The sequence below is a fragment of the Nyctereutes procyonoides genome, unplaced genomic scaffold (assembly GCF_905146905.1).
Source record: "Nyctereutes procyonoides isolate TBG_1078 unplaced genomic scaffold, NYPRO_anot_genome, whole genome shotgun sequence".
Classification (NCBI taxonomy): domain Eukaryota; kingdom Metazoa; phylum Chordata; class Mammalia; order Carnivora; family Canidae; genus Nyctereutes; species Nyctereutes procyonoides.
In genome coordinates, this window is record NW_026575030.1 from 16,196,530 (window position 1) to 16,213,884 (window position 17,355).

Genomic DNA, 17,355 nt, shown 5'->3' on the forward strand with positions numbered 1-17,355 from the left:
TGTCTCTAATAAAGTCTTAAAAAAAAAGATTATGTAGTTTCTAATATAAGAAGATACCTTAAGGAAATATATAAAAAAGGGAGAATTGCTAACATGTTCCATTTTACCTTTCAAGAAAAATAGCTGTGTTTTCGCTTTACATTCAGAAATCTTTTGTAATAAACATTCTGAAATTTGGATTTAAAAGTATATTTGGTTACTTGATTTTTCTTTCTTCAGATATATAACAAAGTAAGGACTGGAGAAAAAGTAAAAGTTGAACATGTGGTCAGTGTCCTGGAAAAGAAGTATCCGTATGTTGAAGTGAATAGCATTTTGGGGATTGACTCTGCTTATGACCAGAACCGGAAGGTGAGAAATTCTTTGGCAGTTCTCATTGGACTGCAACGCTATACTTTCCTTACCTCCCCTTTCTAGGGAGTTGTTATTAATAAAGGCAGTGGTAGTTCAAGTATTTAGGTACCTAGCATTTAACTTAGAAACCAGGTTACTTTTCTATGTTTACGAATGCAGTTTATATTTCAATTTTGTGAAGATACCACTGATTTTTGGCTGACATATTAACTGTTAAATTGAAAAACAAATTTTCTTCTTCACAGTGCAGTGGTAGTACTTCTATGATGTATGTTCCACATAAAAGCTATTAGAAGTGTATGATGTATGACTTATATTAATGTATATCATTTATTTAGTTGTGTAGGCTAAAGATAAAAATATATTAGGAAACATAATAAGCAGAATGGGAAAGGGTGGTAATAAGGATATAGGGAAACATTTAAAATTTTTATTTAAAGATAATTTATTTTGTGAAACATTAAATACAGTTAAAAGGAACTTTATCTATTGCAAGCAGGAACAATGTAGTTGGTTTATTGAAAATAAATGTTCAGGCAAAGGATCTAAATACATTTCTGAGACATTTTAATTTAAAATAATAAAAATGTATTTATGAATTCTTTTTTTTACTTTTAAGTGAAGGACATATTTCTTGCTGGTTCAGTCTTGCTATACTGGTTTTAGAAATGTATCCATTTCTTCTTGGTTTTCTAGTTTGTTGGTGTATAAATTCTTCATAGAAGTCTCATGATCCTTTGCATTTCTGTGGTGTCAGTTGTAATGTCTCCTGTTTTATTTCTTTTGTTAAAATTTATTTTTATTTTACATTAGTTTTTATTTAAGTTCGATTTGCTGACATATAGTCTAACACTCAGTGCTCATCCCATCAGGTGCCCTCCTCAGTGCCTGTCACCAAGTTACCCCATTCCCCCCGCCCACCTCCCCTTCCACAACCCTTTGTTTGTTTCTCAGAGTTAGGAGTCTATCACGGTTTGTCTCCCTCTCTAATTTTTCCCACTCAGTTCCCCTCCTTTCCCTTATAATCCCTTTCACTATTTCTTATATTCCACATATGAGTGAAATCATATGATTGTCCTTCTCAGATTGATTTATTGCACTCTGCATATTACCCTCCAGTTCCATCCACATCCAAGCAAATGGTGGGTATTCATTCGTCCTTTCTCATGGCTAATATTCTGTTGTATATATAGACCACATCTTCTTTATCCATTCTTCTGTTGAGGGGCATCATGGCTCTTTCCACAGTTTGTCTATTGTGGACATTGGTGCTATGAACATGGTGCAGGTGTCCCAGCGTTTCACTACAGTATCTTTGGGGTAAATCCCCAGTAGTGCAATTGCTGAGTCATAGGGTAGTTCTATTTTTAACTTCTTGAGGAACCTCTACAGTTTTCCAGAGTGGCTGCACCAGTTCACATTCCCACCAAGAGTGCAAGAGGGTTCCCCCTTGTCCACATCCTCTCCAACATTTGTTGTTTCCTGTCTTGTTAACTTTCGCCATTCTCACTGGTGTGAGGTGGTATTTCATTGTGGTTTTGATTTGTATTTCCCTGATGGCAAGTGATGTGGAGCATTTTATCATGTGCTTGTTGTCCATGTCTATGTCTTCTTTGGTGAAATTTCTATTCATGTCTTTTGCCCATTTCATGATTGGATTGTTTGTTTCTTGGGTGTTGAATTTAATCAGTTCTTTATAGATCTTGGATACTAGCCCTTTATCTGATAGGTCATTTGTAACTATCTTCTCCCATTCTGTAGGTTGTTTTTTTAGTTTGTTGACTGTTTCTTTCTGTGCAGAAGCTTTTTATCCTGATAAATCACAGTAGTTCATTTTTGCCTTCATGGATGTATCTTGAAAGAAGTTGCTGTGGCCAAGTTCAAAAAGGGTGTTGCCTGTGTTCTCCTCTAGGATTTTGATGGATTCCTGTCTCACATTAGAGCTCTCAACCATTTTGAGTTTACCTTTGTGTATGGTGTAAGAGAATGGTCCAGGTTCATTCTTCTGCACGATGGGGGTCCAGTTTTCCCAACACCATTTTACTCTCCTTATCCCAGGGAATAATTGTTCCTGCTTTGTTGAAGATGAGTTGACCATAGAGTTGAGGGCCTATTTCTGGGTTCTCTATTCTGTTCCATTGATCTATGTGTCTGTTTTTGTGCCTGTACCATACTGTCTTGATGATCACAGCTTTGAAATACAGCTTGAAGTCCAGCATTGTGATACCCCCAGCGTTGGTTTTCTTTCTTTCCAGTATTTCCCTGGCTGTTCGGGGTCTTTTCTGATTCCACACAAATCTTAAGATGATTTGCTCCAACTCTCTGAAGAAAGTCCATGGTATTTTGATAGGGATTGCATTGAACATGTAAATTGCCCTGGGTAGCATAGACATTTTCAAAATATTTATTTTTTCCAGTCCATGATCATGGAATATTTTTCCATCTCTTTATTTCTTCGTCAATTTCTTTCAGAAGTGTTCTGTAGTGTTTAGGGTATAGATCCTTGACCTCTTTGGTTAGGTTTATTCCTAGGTATCTTAGGCTTTTGGGTGCAATTGTGAATGGGATTGACTCCTTAATTTCTCTTTCTTCAGTCTCATTGTTTATATAGTAATGCCACTGATTTCTGTGCATTGATTTTGTATTCTGCCACATTGCCGAATTGCTGTATGAATTCTAGCAATCTTGGGGTGGAGACTTTTGGGTTTTCTATATACAGTCTCATGTCATCTGTGAAGAGGGAGAGTTTGACTTTTTCTTTGCCAATTTGAATGCCTTTTATATCTTTTTGTTGTCTGATTGCTGAGGCAGAATCAGACGACGACTACTACTACTACTACTACTTCTTCTTTCTTCTTTCTTTCTTTCTTTCTTTCTTTCTTTCTTTCTTTCTTCTTCTTCTTCTTCTTTCTTCTTCTTCTTCTTCTTCTTCTTCTTCTTCTCTTCTTCTTCTTCGTTCTTCTTCTTCTTCTTCTTTCTTCTTCTTTCTTCTTCTTTCTTCTTCTCTATATTGAATAGCAGTGGTGAGAGTGGACATCCTGTTGTGTTCCTGATCTTAAGAGAAAGGCTCTCAGTGTTCTCTCATTGAGAATGATATTTGCTGTGGGCTCTTCGTAAATGGCTTTTAAGATATAGAGGAATGTTCCTCTATCCCTTTGAAGAGTTTTGATCAGGAATGGATGCTGCATTTTGTCCAATGCTTTCTCTGCATCTATTGACAGGATCATATGGTTCTTGTTTTTTCTCTTGTTGATATGATCAATCACATTGATTGCTTTAGGAGTGTTGAACCAGCCTTGCATCCCGGGGATAAATCCTACTTGGTCATGGTGAAAAATCTTCTTAATGTACTGTTGGATCCTATTGGCTAGTATCTTGGTGAGACTTTTCGCATCTGTGTTCATCAGGGATATTGGTCTATAATTCTCCTTTTTGGTGAGGTCTTTGTCTAGTTTTGGAATTAAGGTGATGTTGTCCTCATAGTACGAGTTTGGAAGTTTTCCATCCCTTTCTATCTTTCAGAACAGCTTTAGTAGGATAGGTATTGTTTCTTCTTTAAACATTTGATAGAATTCCCCTGGAGAGCCATCTGGCCCTGGACTTTTGTGTCTTGGAAGGTTTTTGATGACTGCTTCAGTTTCCTTGTTGGTTATTGGCCTGTTCAAGCTTTCTTTTTCTTCCTGTTCCAGTTTTGGTAATTTGTGGTTTTCCAGAAATGCATCCATTTCTTCTGGGTTGCCTAATTTGGCATATAGCTGCTCATAATACGTTTTAAAAATCATTTGTATATCCTTGTTATTTGTTGTGATCGCTCCTCTTTCATTCATAATTTTATTAATTTGAGTCCTTTTTCTTTTTAAGAAGACTGGTTAGGGGTTTATCTCTCTTATTAATTCTTTCAAAGAACCAAATCCTGGTTTTGTTGATCTGTTCTACAGTTCTTCTGGTCTCTATTTCATTGAATTCTGCTCCAATCTATATTAACTATCTCCTTCTGCTTGGTGTAGGCTTTACGTTGCTGGTCTTTCTCCAGTTCCCTTAGGTGCGAGGTTAGCTTGTGTATTTGAGTTTTTTCCAATGTTTTGAGGGATGCTTGTATTGTGATGTATTTCCCTCTCAGGACTGCTTTTGCTGTATCCCAAAGATTTTGAACAATTGTATCTCCATTCTCATTAGTTTCCATGAATCTTTTTAATTCTCCTCTAATTTCCTGGCTGACCCATTTGTCTTTTGTATGATGCTCTTTAACCTCCCTGTGTTTGAGTTTCTTCCAGATTTCTTCTTGTGATTTAGTTCTAGTTTCAAAGCATTGTGGTCTGAAAATATGCAGGGGACAATCCCAGTCTTTTTGTGTTGGTTGAGACCTGATTTGTGATACGAGACCGTATGTGGTGTAGTCTGGAGAAAGTTCCATGTGAACTTGAGAAGAATGTGTAGTCAGTTACGTTCAGATGGAAAGTTATATATATATATATATATATATATATATATATATATATATCTGTGAAATCTATTTGGTGTAGTATATCAATTAAAGCCCTTGTTTCTTTGATGATGTTCTGCTTATAATATCTGTCATTTGCTGAAAGTGCCGTGTTGAAGTCTACTTCTATTAGTGTATTATTATTTAAGTATGTCTTTACTTTGGTTATTAATTGATTGATATGCTTGGAAGCTCTCACATTAGGGGTATAAATATTCATGATTGTTAGGTCTTCCTTTTGGATAGACCCTTTAAGTCTGATATAGTGTGCTTCTTCATCTCTTATTACAGTGTTTGGTATAAACTTTATCTGATATGAGGATTGCTACCCCAGCTTTCTTTTGAGGACTATTTGAATGGTAAATATTTCTGTACCCCTTCATTTTCAGGCTGTAGGTGTCCTTAGGTCTAACATGAATCTCTTGTAGACAGCAAATAGATGGATCCTGCTTTTCTATCCAGTCTGATACCCTGTGTCTTTTGATGGGATCACGTTCAGAGTAGCTATTGAAAGATATTAATTTAGTGTCATCATATTACCTATGCAGTTCCTGTTTTTGTGAATTGTTTCTTTTGGGCTCCCTCTTTCTTTTACAGAGTCCCCCGTAATATTTCTTGCAGAGCTGTTTTGGTGGTCACAAATTCTTTAAGTTTCTGCCTATCCTGGAAGCTCTTTCTCTCTCCTTCTATTGTGAATGAGAGTCTTGCTGGATAGAGTATTCTTGGCTGCATGTTTGTCTCATCTATTATCCTGTATAGATCATGCCAGCCCTTTCTGGCCTGCCAGGTCTCTGTGGAGAGGTCTGCTGTTGATCTGATATTTCTTGCCATATAAGTTCAGAATTTCTTGTCACAAGCTGCTTTAAGAATTTTCTCTTTATTTTTGAAATTTGCAAGTTTCGCTATTAAATGTCGAGGTGTTGAATGATTTTTATTGATTTTTGGGGAGTCCTCTCTATCTCTTGAATCTCAATGCCTGTTTCCTTCCCCAGATTTGGGACGTTTTCAGCTATTGTTTGTTCAAATATAGTTTGTGGTCCTCTCTCTCAGCCTCTTCTGGAATCCCAGGTAGATGTATATTCTTCCTTCTCAGGCTATCATTTATTTCCCTAAGCCTTTTCTTGTGGGCTCTTAATTGTTTTTCTCTTTTTTCCTCAGCTTCCTTCCTTACCATCAACTTGTCTTCTATGTTGCTCACTCTCTCTTTCACCTCATTAACCCTAGCAGTTAGAACATAAGGTTTGGACTGCATCTCATTTAATCTGTTTTTAATTTTGGCATGTTTATATCTGAATTCTGCAATAACGAATTGTCTAGATTCCTTTATGCCTTTTTCCAGAGCCACCAGTAGCTTTATAATTGTTTCTGAATTGGCTTTCTGACATGGTATTGAAATCTGCATTTTGTAACTCTGTGGCAGAGTGTATTGTTTGCGGTTCTTTCTTTTGTGGTGAATTCTTCCTTCTAGTCATTTTATCCAGTGCAGAGTGGCTGTATGAGCAGGTTGAGTCAAAAATATCAACCATGACTTAAGTAAAATCCATCCTAGATGATTCTGAAGTGATCAGAGACAAGAAAATAAAAGAAAAAGAACAGAACAAAATAAAACAAAAGAACCACTAAAGTGAAAAAAGGAATTTAAAACAATGTAGTAAAAATAAAAAAGCCAAAACCAAAAACAAAGAAAAAAGGAACAGAAAAAAAAAAAGGTAAAGAAAAGAGAAAAAAAAGAAAGGCAAGGGGGGATGGTAGTGGTGAGGAAGTAGTAGTAGAGAAAGAATGCAGTCTACCTGAGGGGTCCTATGAGGTGATCTTCTTGGTTCTGAGTGTGTTTTGTTCTGTATGTTAGAAGATTCTCAGTCCCAAATTTATATAAACCAGCAATACTTATAGAAACCCCAACATTGAACACTAAAACATAAAGAAGATAAAAGAAGGGGGCAGAATGGGAATGAAGAGAGAATATAATCTCACAGAATGAACCACACAGTGTTCCACTTGTTTCTGGGTGTATGTTGGTCATGTTTTAGAAGTGCTAATTTCCACCAGTGTAAAAAACAAGGCGAGGTAGAAAAGACAAAAACACAAAATAACCCGTATCTTGTATGTCTACCAAAATTAAATTGAATATGTTGAAGGGAATCCTGAAGTGAAAAATATGTTCAAGACATATAATTATAGAAATTTGAAGGCAAAAATGAAAAAACTTAAAAATGAGTTGATGAAATTCTATAGTTAGGTGGGAAAAGAGAAAAAAGCATTGGAAAATTCTAGTATGATATAAAAATGAATCGTAATGGAAAAAGAAAAAAGGGAAAAAAAAAAAGGACCCTCTAGTTCTGTATACTATTTTTCTTCTGTTGTGGAACTTTTCCAATGCTGTTTGTTGAGTAAACTTGCTTTCCCCTTTACTTCCAGCAGTTCTTTTTGGGGTAGGGTCTGCTGTGCTGATTTCCAGGTGTTTGTGCCTGGTTGGAGATGTCCTGCTTCCTGCTGAGTGCAGGGCTCAGTAAGAGCTGTTTATCCTGTGAGGCCTTTGTTCCCTAGAGGCTTGGCCTCTCACAGCCACAACGTGAAACGAAGAGGAGCAACGACAACAGCAAGATTTCCAGCTCTGGAGTTGGCTCCTAGCAAGTAACTAATGGCAGCTCTCAGTCTGCACTGGGCTAGATGCTTTCGAGGCCAGTGTGGGTGCGCTGATCTGCACCGCTTGGGGGTGCCCAGCGGCAGGAGAGTTCTCCCTGTCTTGTGCCCTCCCTGATTCCGCTTGTCTCAGGGGGAGCGCAGGATTGTGGGCTTTGTCCCCTTGGGCACCCTGGGATCTGGGGCCCTGTTCTGCTGGACTTGGTGGTCCTGGGGGCCGCCTATCCTGAAGGGAATAGGGCACAAACACCGTTGCCAGCCTCTAGGGTACAGGCAGCTCCGGAGCAGCCCGTAACCTACTGGCTTCTCCCAAATGCCCCGAAGGTTGAGGCGCTCTTGGGCTTTACTGGTTTCAGACTGCAGTTTGGGGTGTGCTTTCCCCCAGGTGCCCCTCCCCTTAAAGTGACTCCGGAATTCTCTAGGTTTCACTGCCCCTCCGGCGATTCTGCCCGATCTCCCTGCTAAGCACTTTTCCATCAGGGAAAACTGCGCAGATTTTTAAAGTTCCCACTTCTCCAGGGCTGTTCTTTCTGTTGTGCAAGAAACAGAAAGATTGCGAATCCGAGAAACCACCAAGGAGCCGACACTGATGCAAGTACATGAGTGTTTATTTACAAGCTCAAGCTTGGGTCCAAGTATACTCCATACTACAGAGCAGGGTCTTGGACCCCGAAGTGGGTTACAGCTGGGTTTTTTATGGGCTGGTCTAGGGGATCTTCAGAAGGAGTGGAGGAATTTTTTCCATTCCAATATGGGGGAAAGGGTGGGAGAGTTTCTTAAGATCCGATACGGCATTCTCTGCCAAGGGCATTCTGAGCTTTATTGTCTTTCCGATATGGGATTCCCTGCCTAGGACAATCTGCAGTTTTTCCTGTAAAGTTCAGTTCTTATTCCCAGGGACCTAAGATGGCTGTGCTTGTGCTAATGCTAAACTTGAGGTGGAATGGCCTTAATTTTTCTTGGCCTCCACACTTTCCTGCCCCAGAGGCTTTTGTAGCTCTGCTCTAGTCCTGCTAAGTCACAGTTCCCTTACCCCACTTCATTCTTTTTTATTTTTTTGCACCTTCCTCCCTTGTTAGAAGTGAAAACTTTTTTTGGAACATTCCGGCTGTTCTCTCGTTAAATCTCAGGTCAAATTCGTAGGTGGTCAGGATGCTTTGAAAATTATCTATGTGGGACACCTGGGTGGTTCAGCAGTTGAACATCTGCCTTTGGCTCAGAGCATGATACTAGAGCCTCAGGATCGAGTCCTGCATCGGGCTCCTTGCATGGAACCTGCCTCTCACTCTGCCTATGTCTCTGCCTCTCTCTCTCTCTGTGTCTCTCATGAATAAATAAATAAAATCTTTAAAGAAAAGAAAAAGAAAATTATCAATGTAAGTTTGTGAGGCCAGATGAGTTGAGGACCCCTACTCTTTTGCCATCTTGCCCCTTCTCTCTCCTGCTTTATTTCTGATTTTATTTAAATTTTTCTCTTTTTTCTTCATTTAGCTAAAGGTTCGCTAAATTTTTTTATCTTTTTAAAAAACAGCTTAGTTTTAAAAAACAGTTTGAACTTTCCATTTGTTTTTCTGGTCTCTGATCTTTGTTGCTTTCCTTCAGCAGTTTGGGTATAGTTTCTTTTTTTTTTCTAGTTCCTAGAGGTATATATAGTTAAGCTTTTTACTTGAGATCTTTCTTTTTGCTTAATGTTAGCATTTATCACTATAAAATGCCTTCTTAGACCTACTTTTGCTGTATCTTGTAAGTTTTGATGCATTGTTTCCATTTTAATTTTATTTCAAGGTATTTATTTCACTTTTGATTTATTCTTTGAGACTCACTGATTATCAAGGCATTTGTTAATTTCCACATATTTGCAAATTTTCCAGTTTTCCTCATGTTACTGATTTCTAGAATATTTCATATGTGCTTTTGAAGCCATGTATTCTGCTGCTGTTGGATGGAGTATTCTGTATATATCTGTTAGGTCCATTAGATTTACAGTATAATTAAAGTCCAGTATTTCCTTACTAATTTCTGTGTGTTTATATATCCATTGTTCAACGTGAGGTATTGAATTCTTCACTGTACTCACATTGTGTTGTCTGTTTCTTCCTTGAGATTTGTTAATATTTGCTTAATATGTGTTGTCTGTACGTACACTTAAAATTGTTATGCTTTCTCAATGAATTGGCTCCTTTACATAAGGATCTTTTTTTCCATGTGATTACAGTTTTGTGTTTAAACTCTTATTTTGTTTAATATAAATACAGCTACCCCTGCTGTCTTTCAGTTTCCATTTGCATGGAGTATTTTTTTCCATCACTTCACTTTGAGCCTATCTGTGTCCTTAAAGCTATAATGAAACTCTTGTAGGTTTATATAGTTGACTCTTGTGGATTCATATAGTTGTCTTGTTTTCTTTCTTTTTTCTTTGATCTACCCAGCTATGTTCTCTGCCCTTTGATTGGAGAATTTAACATTGTTACATTTAGAGTATTATTGATAGACTATTGATGTATTCCATAGATTATTTACAAACAAATGCCATTTTATTAGTTATTTTCTGGCTGTTTATGTTTCCCTTGTTCCTTTCTTCCTGCCTCTTTTGTGAATTGATTTTTCTGTAGTGGTATGCTTTGATCTCTTTCTCTTCATGTTTTGTGAAGCTACTGTAGATTTTTGCTTTGTTATTTTGAGGCTTACATGGACCATCTTACGTATAGTGTCTGCTTTATGCTGCTGACATCTTTTATTGCATATAAAAACTTATTTACTCTTTTTACACTCTCCCTGTTTCTATTTTTGTTCTCACAATTTATATCTTTTTATATTGTGCATTCATGAACCAATTAGTATAGCTATAGTTATTTTCAAAACTCATGTTCCGTAACCTTTATATTAGAGGTAAGTGGCTAACACGTCACCTTTTTACAGTATATGAATATATACTTGTGTTTACCAATTTTATATATTTTCATATGTTTTTATGTTACTCAGTATCATCCTTTCATTTCAGCTTGAAGAGGTCCTTTCACCATTTCCTGTAAAGCAAGTTTAGTGGTGATGAAGTGTCTTAGCTTTGATTTATCTATGAAAGTCTTTCTCCATTTCTAAATGATAATGTTGCCAGGTAGGGTATCTTTGGTTAGCAGTGTTTACCTTTCAGCACTTGATATCATCCCACTCTTGCTTGGTCTGTAAGGTTTCTTTTGGGAAGTCTGCTCTTGGCGTTCCCTGATAAGTGACAAGGTGTTTTCTGTTGCTGCTTTCAAGATTCTGTCTTTGTCTTTGATTTTTGACAGTTTTATTATGTGTCTTGCAGAGGATTTCTCTAAGTTGATTTTGTTTGGTGACCTATAAGCTTCATGAACTTGAATATCAAATCACTCCCCACATTTGGGGACTTCTCAGCCATTATTTCTTTAAGTAAACTTTTTAACACCTTCTAAAACCTCTTATCTCCTTCTGGAATTCTAGTAATTTGGAAAACATCTAGATAACATATTTTTCCTATTGTTTGTGTTGTTATTGTTATCCTCTGAGTGGATAATTTCAGAGTTCTTTTTAACTCACAGATTCTTTTTTCTGTTTGATCCATTCTGATATTAATGCTATTTCATTCTTCTTTCCAAAGAATTTATTGTATTCTTTAGCTCCAGAATGTGTTTGGCTTTTTTTTTTTTTTAAATGATTTCTCTCTCTCTCGTTAAACTTGAAATTTTATGGGTTTTTTTGTTGTTGTTGAATTATCTTTGTGTTTTCTTGTAGGTAATTGAGTTTCTTTTTAAATAACTTTTTTAAATTCTTTATTAGGTAAATCATAGGTATCCACTTCTTTGGAGTTGGGTACTGAATGATTATTGTGATCCTTTGGTGCAGTTGTGCTTTCTTGATGTTCCTTGCAGTTTTGTTGCTTCTTTGAGGTAGCAGTCACCTCCCACAGTCTTTACTAAACTGTCTTTGGGAGAGAAGTACCTTCTGTCAAACCTAGGAATTCTGAGGCTTTCTCAGGCCATCTGTGGATGTATATGCTCCATACTTATTCTTTCTTATACAGAATTCTTAACCGTGCCTAACTTTTGGAGTCTACATTGCCAAAGGCTGGGGGTGCTGACTGTCCTTCTTTTGCTTTCCTTGAGGTGGCCATAAAGCTCCAGTATTTTTTCTCTGTTGCCCTCATGTTTGGTCTGACTTTCTGTGCTTTCTCACTAGCCATCTGGTAAAGCTCACTCTTGCCACTACTGTAAGGAGCATATACAAGGAGCTGGACACAGGGTGAGGGTGAGTGTAGATGAGGTGTGCCAATGAGTCATTTGGTGGGATCTGTGACTGAAGTGTCCCCAGTGGTTCATGGGTGAGCTCTTGATGGAGTTTGTGATGCAGTAAGTATGATCCATCCTCTTTGAGTGCTTTCTGAGTACTATTGGCTGCCTTTTCCAGCCTCTTTCTACCCCGTTACACAGTTCAAATTCAGTACTCTTGATGGGTTAAGAGAAAAATGAGCAAGCCTCAGTGTTGCTTGTAGTGGGGGAAATTGAGTGTTTGCTCACTTACTCTCTGTTTCCCCAGCAGGAGACATCATAGGCCCAAAAAATCTTTCTTGGCCCTAAGTTGTGCTGGGGCCAAGTGAAGTCAGACTATTGTTTTTATCTTCTCCGGTGCATCCAATCTCTTTTTTCTTTTGCTCCAGTGGTGTTTTGGAACTTCTTTTCTGGAAACCTGGACTTACACAGAGGTCTCTTGTCTGAAGGTGTGATTGTTTAAGACAGTTTTTTCTAGGGGTCCTCAGGCTGTGACTGGGAGGGGCTGGAGCCAGTTGATGAACCAATACAGAGTCCACAGCCAGGGTTGAACTTGTATGGCTGTTACCTGATGCATGGGTAAGTGAACTTCTTGGCATATGGTGCTGGATCCCAAAGCTTCCACAAAGGCACTTTTGTCTGTGCTTAAATGCTGGGTTATTGTTCAGGATTGGGGGCACCAATGGTGTATGTCTTCTTCTTCAGCCATAATACTGATGTTACTCTTGCTTTAGTGTTGAGCTCCTTTGTTTTTAAGGTGTATTAAGTCAGATTTAGGGTTGCAGCTGGTCATGAGGTCTGTTCTGGGTAGCCTGAACACAATTCCATTGTTCTGTTGTATCTTTCCATTTGCTCAGCTGCCTTGTGTGTGTCTTAAATATTTATTTATCCATTCATTCATTCATTCATTCATTCATGAGAGACAGAGAGATTGGCAGAGACACAGGCAGAGAGGGAGAAGCATGGTCCCTGTAGGGATCCTGATATGGGACTCGGTCCCAGGACCCTGGGATCATGACCTGAGCCAAAGGCAGATGTTCAGCCACTGAGCCACCCAGGTGCTACCCCCACCTTATTTGTTTTTTAAAATAAAATAAAACTGATATGGTGCCCGGTAATTTTCTAGATAGACAAAAACAGGAAGAGGTAATACTCTGTAGAAAAAGAATAGGTGAAATAGAAGGAAAGAAAGACCACTTTGGGAATATGAAAGAATTGAAGGAATTCATGAAGTTTTCTCATATTTTTCATTTGGAAAATGTTTATTTTTAATTTTTAATTTAATTTTTTTTCCCCCGGAAGGGAGAAGTGCCTGATTTTGCCCCAGTGTGCTTGCTTGGTTGCTTTTTACCATTTTAACATTAGATCTCACTTGTTTAAATAATTTTTTTAATTCAAGTATAATTAACATACAGTATTATATTCATTTCAGATGTATAATATAATGATACAACAGTTGTATACACTACTTGGTACTCGTCCTGTTAAGTGTACTCTTGATCCCCTTTATCTATTTCACTGGTCTCACCTGGAAAACAGTTCCCTTTAATTTTCCTTCATCTTCCTGAAGGACAGTACACATTGCATTTCTATTGTGGATGATTGCTGTATTAAAAGTATTTTCTTAGGGCACCTGGGTGGCTCAGAGGTTTAAACGCCTGCCTTCAGCCCAGGGCATGATCCTGGAGTCCCAGGATCAAGTCCCACATCAGGCTCTCTGCATGGAGCCTGCTTCTCCCTGTTTGTGTCTCTGCCCCCCCCCTCTCTCTTTCTCTCTTTCTCTCTCTCTCTCTCTCTCTCTCTCTGTGTCTCTCATGAATAAACAAATAAAATCTTTAAAAAATAAATAAAAGTATTTTCTTGAGATATATTGGACAAATGGAGTAAAAGGGTATTTTATTACATGTGTTACAGTCTTCATTTTACTGATGTATCAGATAAATGTATTACAGACATAGCTCCTTAGTAGTTTCCGAGTCTTGGCTCTTTTCCTTATCTGTACTGATTAGAGGTCCTTCCCATATAAGCAAATAATTTTATACCACTTAATTTCCTTGCTATTTGAGTAAACATATGCTTTCATATATTAAGGATGTTGTGAGAGTCTCAGAAGTCCTAAGAATCTAATGATTAATAAGACTTTCAAAACTGTAGTAGCTGTGCTTCCACGTGATAAAGACCACAAAAAAGATTGTTTTGAAACTTTTTAAAGGAGGAATAAATTCATTTAGCAATTGTTATTACACTTATAAATAACTGTACTGGAGTGTTTGGGTAGCTCGTTCAGGTTAGCGGCTGACTCTTGATTTCAGCTTAGGTCGTGATCTTAGGGCTGTGAGATGAGCCTGTATTGGGCTCTGTGCTAGGTGGGGAGCTTGGTTAAGGTTCTCTCTCTCCCTCTGCCCTTCCCCACCTTGTACATGCACAGTCTCTCTCTCTCTCTTAAATAAAAATCTTAAAAAAAAAATAGATACTTGTACCTTTTGTTATAAATTTGAAGCTATGTTATCCTCTGTGTATGATATTTGAAAGTTGTAATTATTTGTACTAGAGTGTACAATTAAAGTAGAAATTTTAAACTGAAGATAATATGTCTGATAGGTGTGTGTGTGTGTGTATATATATATATGTCTTTCAAGCTAATAAGATAATGATACTTAAGTCCTAATTTATACATGTAGACATTTTGCATTTGGCATGTTAACTTTGAGTCCTTATTAATTTCAGTTATCATTTGTGAGTGGCTAATTCATAAGACCTTGCCTATAATTAATTAAGGTTTTTAAATTACAGTTAACATTTTTAGTTAGTATTGATAGAAATTCTTATGTAATTTTTAAGTTTGGCTTTTTGGTAATTAGCCTGCATTCTGTTATTTGGTTGGTAAGTTATTTACAATTTGTAAGGAAGGAAGGTCTATATAGTCAAAACATCTCCTTCTTAACTCCTTTTTTTCACTCATTTGCCATTTTTGGAGAAAACCAGTGTTACTTTTATTGTCTCTTAAGTTATTATTATTTTTAAAGATTTTATTTATTTATGAGAAACACACACACACACACACAGAGGCAGAGACATAGGCAGAGGGAGAAGCAGGCTCCATGCAGGGAGCCCGATGTGGGACTCAATCCCGGGTTTCCAGGATCATGCCCTGGGCCGAAGGCAGCGCTAAACCACTGAGCCACCCGGGCTGCCCTGTTGTCTCTTAGAGTTATAACGTGGGTTTGTTTTTTTTTGTTGTTGTTGTTGTTTGTTTGTTTTGTTGGGGGGATGATTTTCGAAACAAAGTATTTTAAAATTGAATTTTTAATGAATGTCTTTGAAATAGTTGAGACATTAAAGAACAGAATTAGCATGGTAAAAATTTTGGAAATGTAAATTTTAAAAGTATAAACTATGATATGTGGAAATGGCAGAAATAACATACAAGGCCTTTCTGCCTGTGCCATGTTCTCACCCATCTGGTAAGTGTTACTGTTATGGCTAGATCTGATTAGAAACTGAGCAGTGTGTTACTGCTGATGATTGTCAGTTACCCATTTGAAATACTTTTCTATTTATATATAAATACATATAATTTTGCTATTTTTCAGAGGTATTAAAAGATGTCTTAACAAGAATGTTATAAGGAATCCTTTTACACCTTGGGTAATTAAAGTTTTTACTGTGACGAGTTAGCTTTGGGGCTGTGGTTGATATCCAAGGGGAATGTATATCTATATATTGACCATCAGAGAAGAGTGCTCATCTTAGATATATTTGCTTTTTTGTTAGCCTAGCATTTTCCTCCTAAGGAACCTCTTTTGTCTTGGAGAAGAAGGAAAAAGATTGGGCTTAGTATTATCATAGAGCAATTTTTTAAAAATATTTTTTTTTTTTTATTTATGATAGTCACAGAGAGAGAGAGGCAGAGACACAGGCAGAGGGAGAAGTAGGCTCCATGCACCAGGAGCCCGATGTGGGATTCGATCCCGGGTCTCCAGGATCGCACCCTGGGCCAAAGGCAGGCGCCAAACCGCTGCGCCACCCAGGGATCCCCAATTTTTAAGCACTCTTTTACTACCAGTTTTGTTTTGTTTTCTAAAAGTGTAATTTCTTTGTCAGTGATCGGGATCTTTTAAATTTAGATTGGAGTGTAAATATTTCATCTTATCTGCCCAAGAGCACTCATAATTTATGGCAGTCTGTCATTGTGCTGCCCATTATGGTAGCCTCTAGTCGCATGTGGCTTTTAAAATGGAAATTAATTTAAATTTTAAGTGCTCAATAGTTACATGTGGTTAGTGGCTATTGCATTGGACAGCAAAGATAGAATATCTCTATCATTGTTGAAAGGTTTGTTATACAGCCTTGGCTTTAGTATATGTAATTAAGGTTTGGTAGCCTGGGTAGCTTAAAATTACCCTTACCCTGAAATCACTTCCTAATTTGCAAGGATTTGTGGTTTTATAAAAACTCAATAATTCAGGTTCAGATTACCCAGTTGGATATTAACTCTGTCTCTTCTGATATTTCTTTAAAGGTATTTCTTTAGTTATTTCTTGGTGATCATATTTCTGTTGATTTTACTTTTCTTATTAGCACATATGCATGAAAAATATGCTTTGTTCCATTTATCTTACAAAGGATAAAAGATATTATTTGTTGTCCCTTGTGTCTCAGGAAGCGAGAGGCTATTATGAACAGACTGGGGTTGGTCCATTGCCTGTTGTTCTGTTCAACGGAATGCCCTTTGAAAAGGAACAGTTAGATCCTGATGAGTTGGAAACCATCACAATGCACAAAATCCTGGAGACCACAACCTTCTTCCAAAGAGCAGTATACTTGGTGAGTGGTAATTCAAGGCTGATTTTGAAAGAGAATGGTTTTGCTTATGTTTTTGTAATCTCTGTAGTAAGCCATAACATTCTTTAAGTATTATTAGTTTTTATACATCAGTTGTAATATATATGTAAAAAAAGATATAATATATATATTTGCACATATACAGATATAATGAAAATATTCACAAGACTTTCTGTGAATTCTATTTGAAATAGCTAAGTTTATTGTTGTCAAGATTAAGTGTTTATTTAAAAAATTCTAAAGAACTTAGCATTTCCAATAGTCATTTGTTCTATTTGTAGGGGATTTTGACTTAGGAAAGGCTCACACATATATATATGTGTGTATATATACTTGTGTATATACAGTTATTGTTGAGATATAATTCACATGTCATAAAATTCAGTCTTTGAAGTGGACAATTCAGTGTATTTAGTGTGTACACAGAATTTATGCAACTATAACCTCTGTGAAATCTTAGAACATCATCATCACTCCCAAAGTCCAACACCCTGTAGCATTCACTCTGCATTTGCCTCTACCCTAAACTCTAGCAACTTCAAATCTATTTTCTTTCTGTATGGATTTGCCTATTTGAGACATTTAATATAAATGGAATCATATAATATGTGGTCTAGTGTGTGTGATTTCTTTCATGTGTAATATTTTCAAGGTTATTCCAGTTGGAGTATGTGTTAGTACTTTATTTCTTTTTATGGCCAAATAATAGTTCCTTGAGTGGATATAACACATCTTAAAAACCCA

At 37.1% G+C, this 17,355-nt stretch overlaps 1 protein-coding gene across 4 annotated transcripts in view; it reads left to right on the plus strand.

Moving 5' to 3' along the window:
• Positions 1 to 17,355, plus strand: part of UGGT1 (UDP-glucose glycoprotein glucosyltransferase 1) — a 115,038-nt gene that overhangs the window by 45,855 nt on the left and 51,828 nt on the right. For all 4 annotated transcript variants that reach the window (XM_055316058.1, XM_055316056.1, XM_055316055.1 and 1 more), the window contains 2 exons: positions 220 to 351; positions 16,429 to 16,593. In XM_055316058.1, coding sequence (XP_055172033.1) covers positions 220 to 351; positions 16,429 to 16,593 — 297 coding nt within the window. The remainder of the gene's footprint in view (positions 1 to 219; positions 352 to 16,428; positions 16,594 to 17,355) is intronic.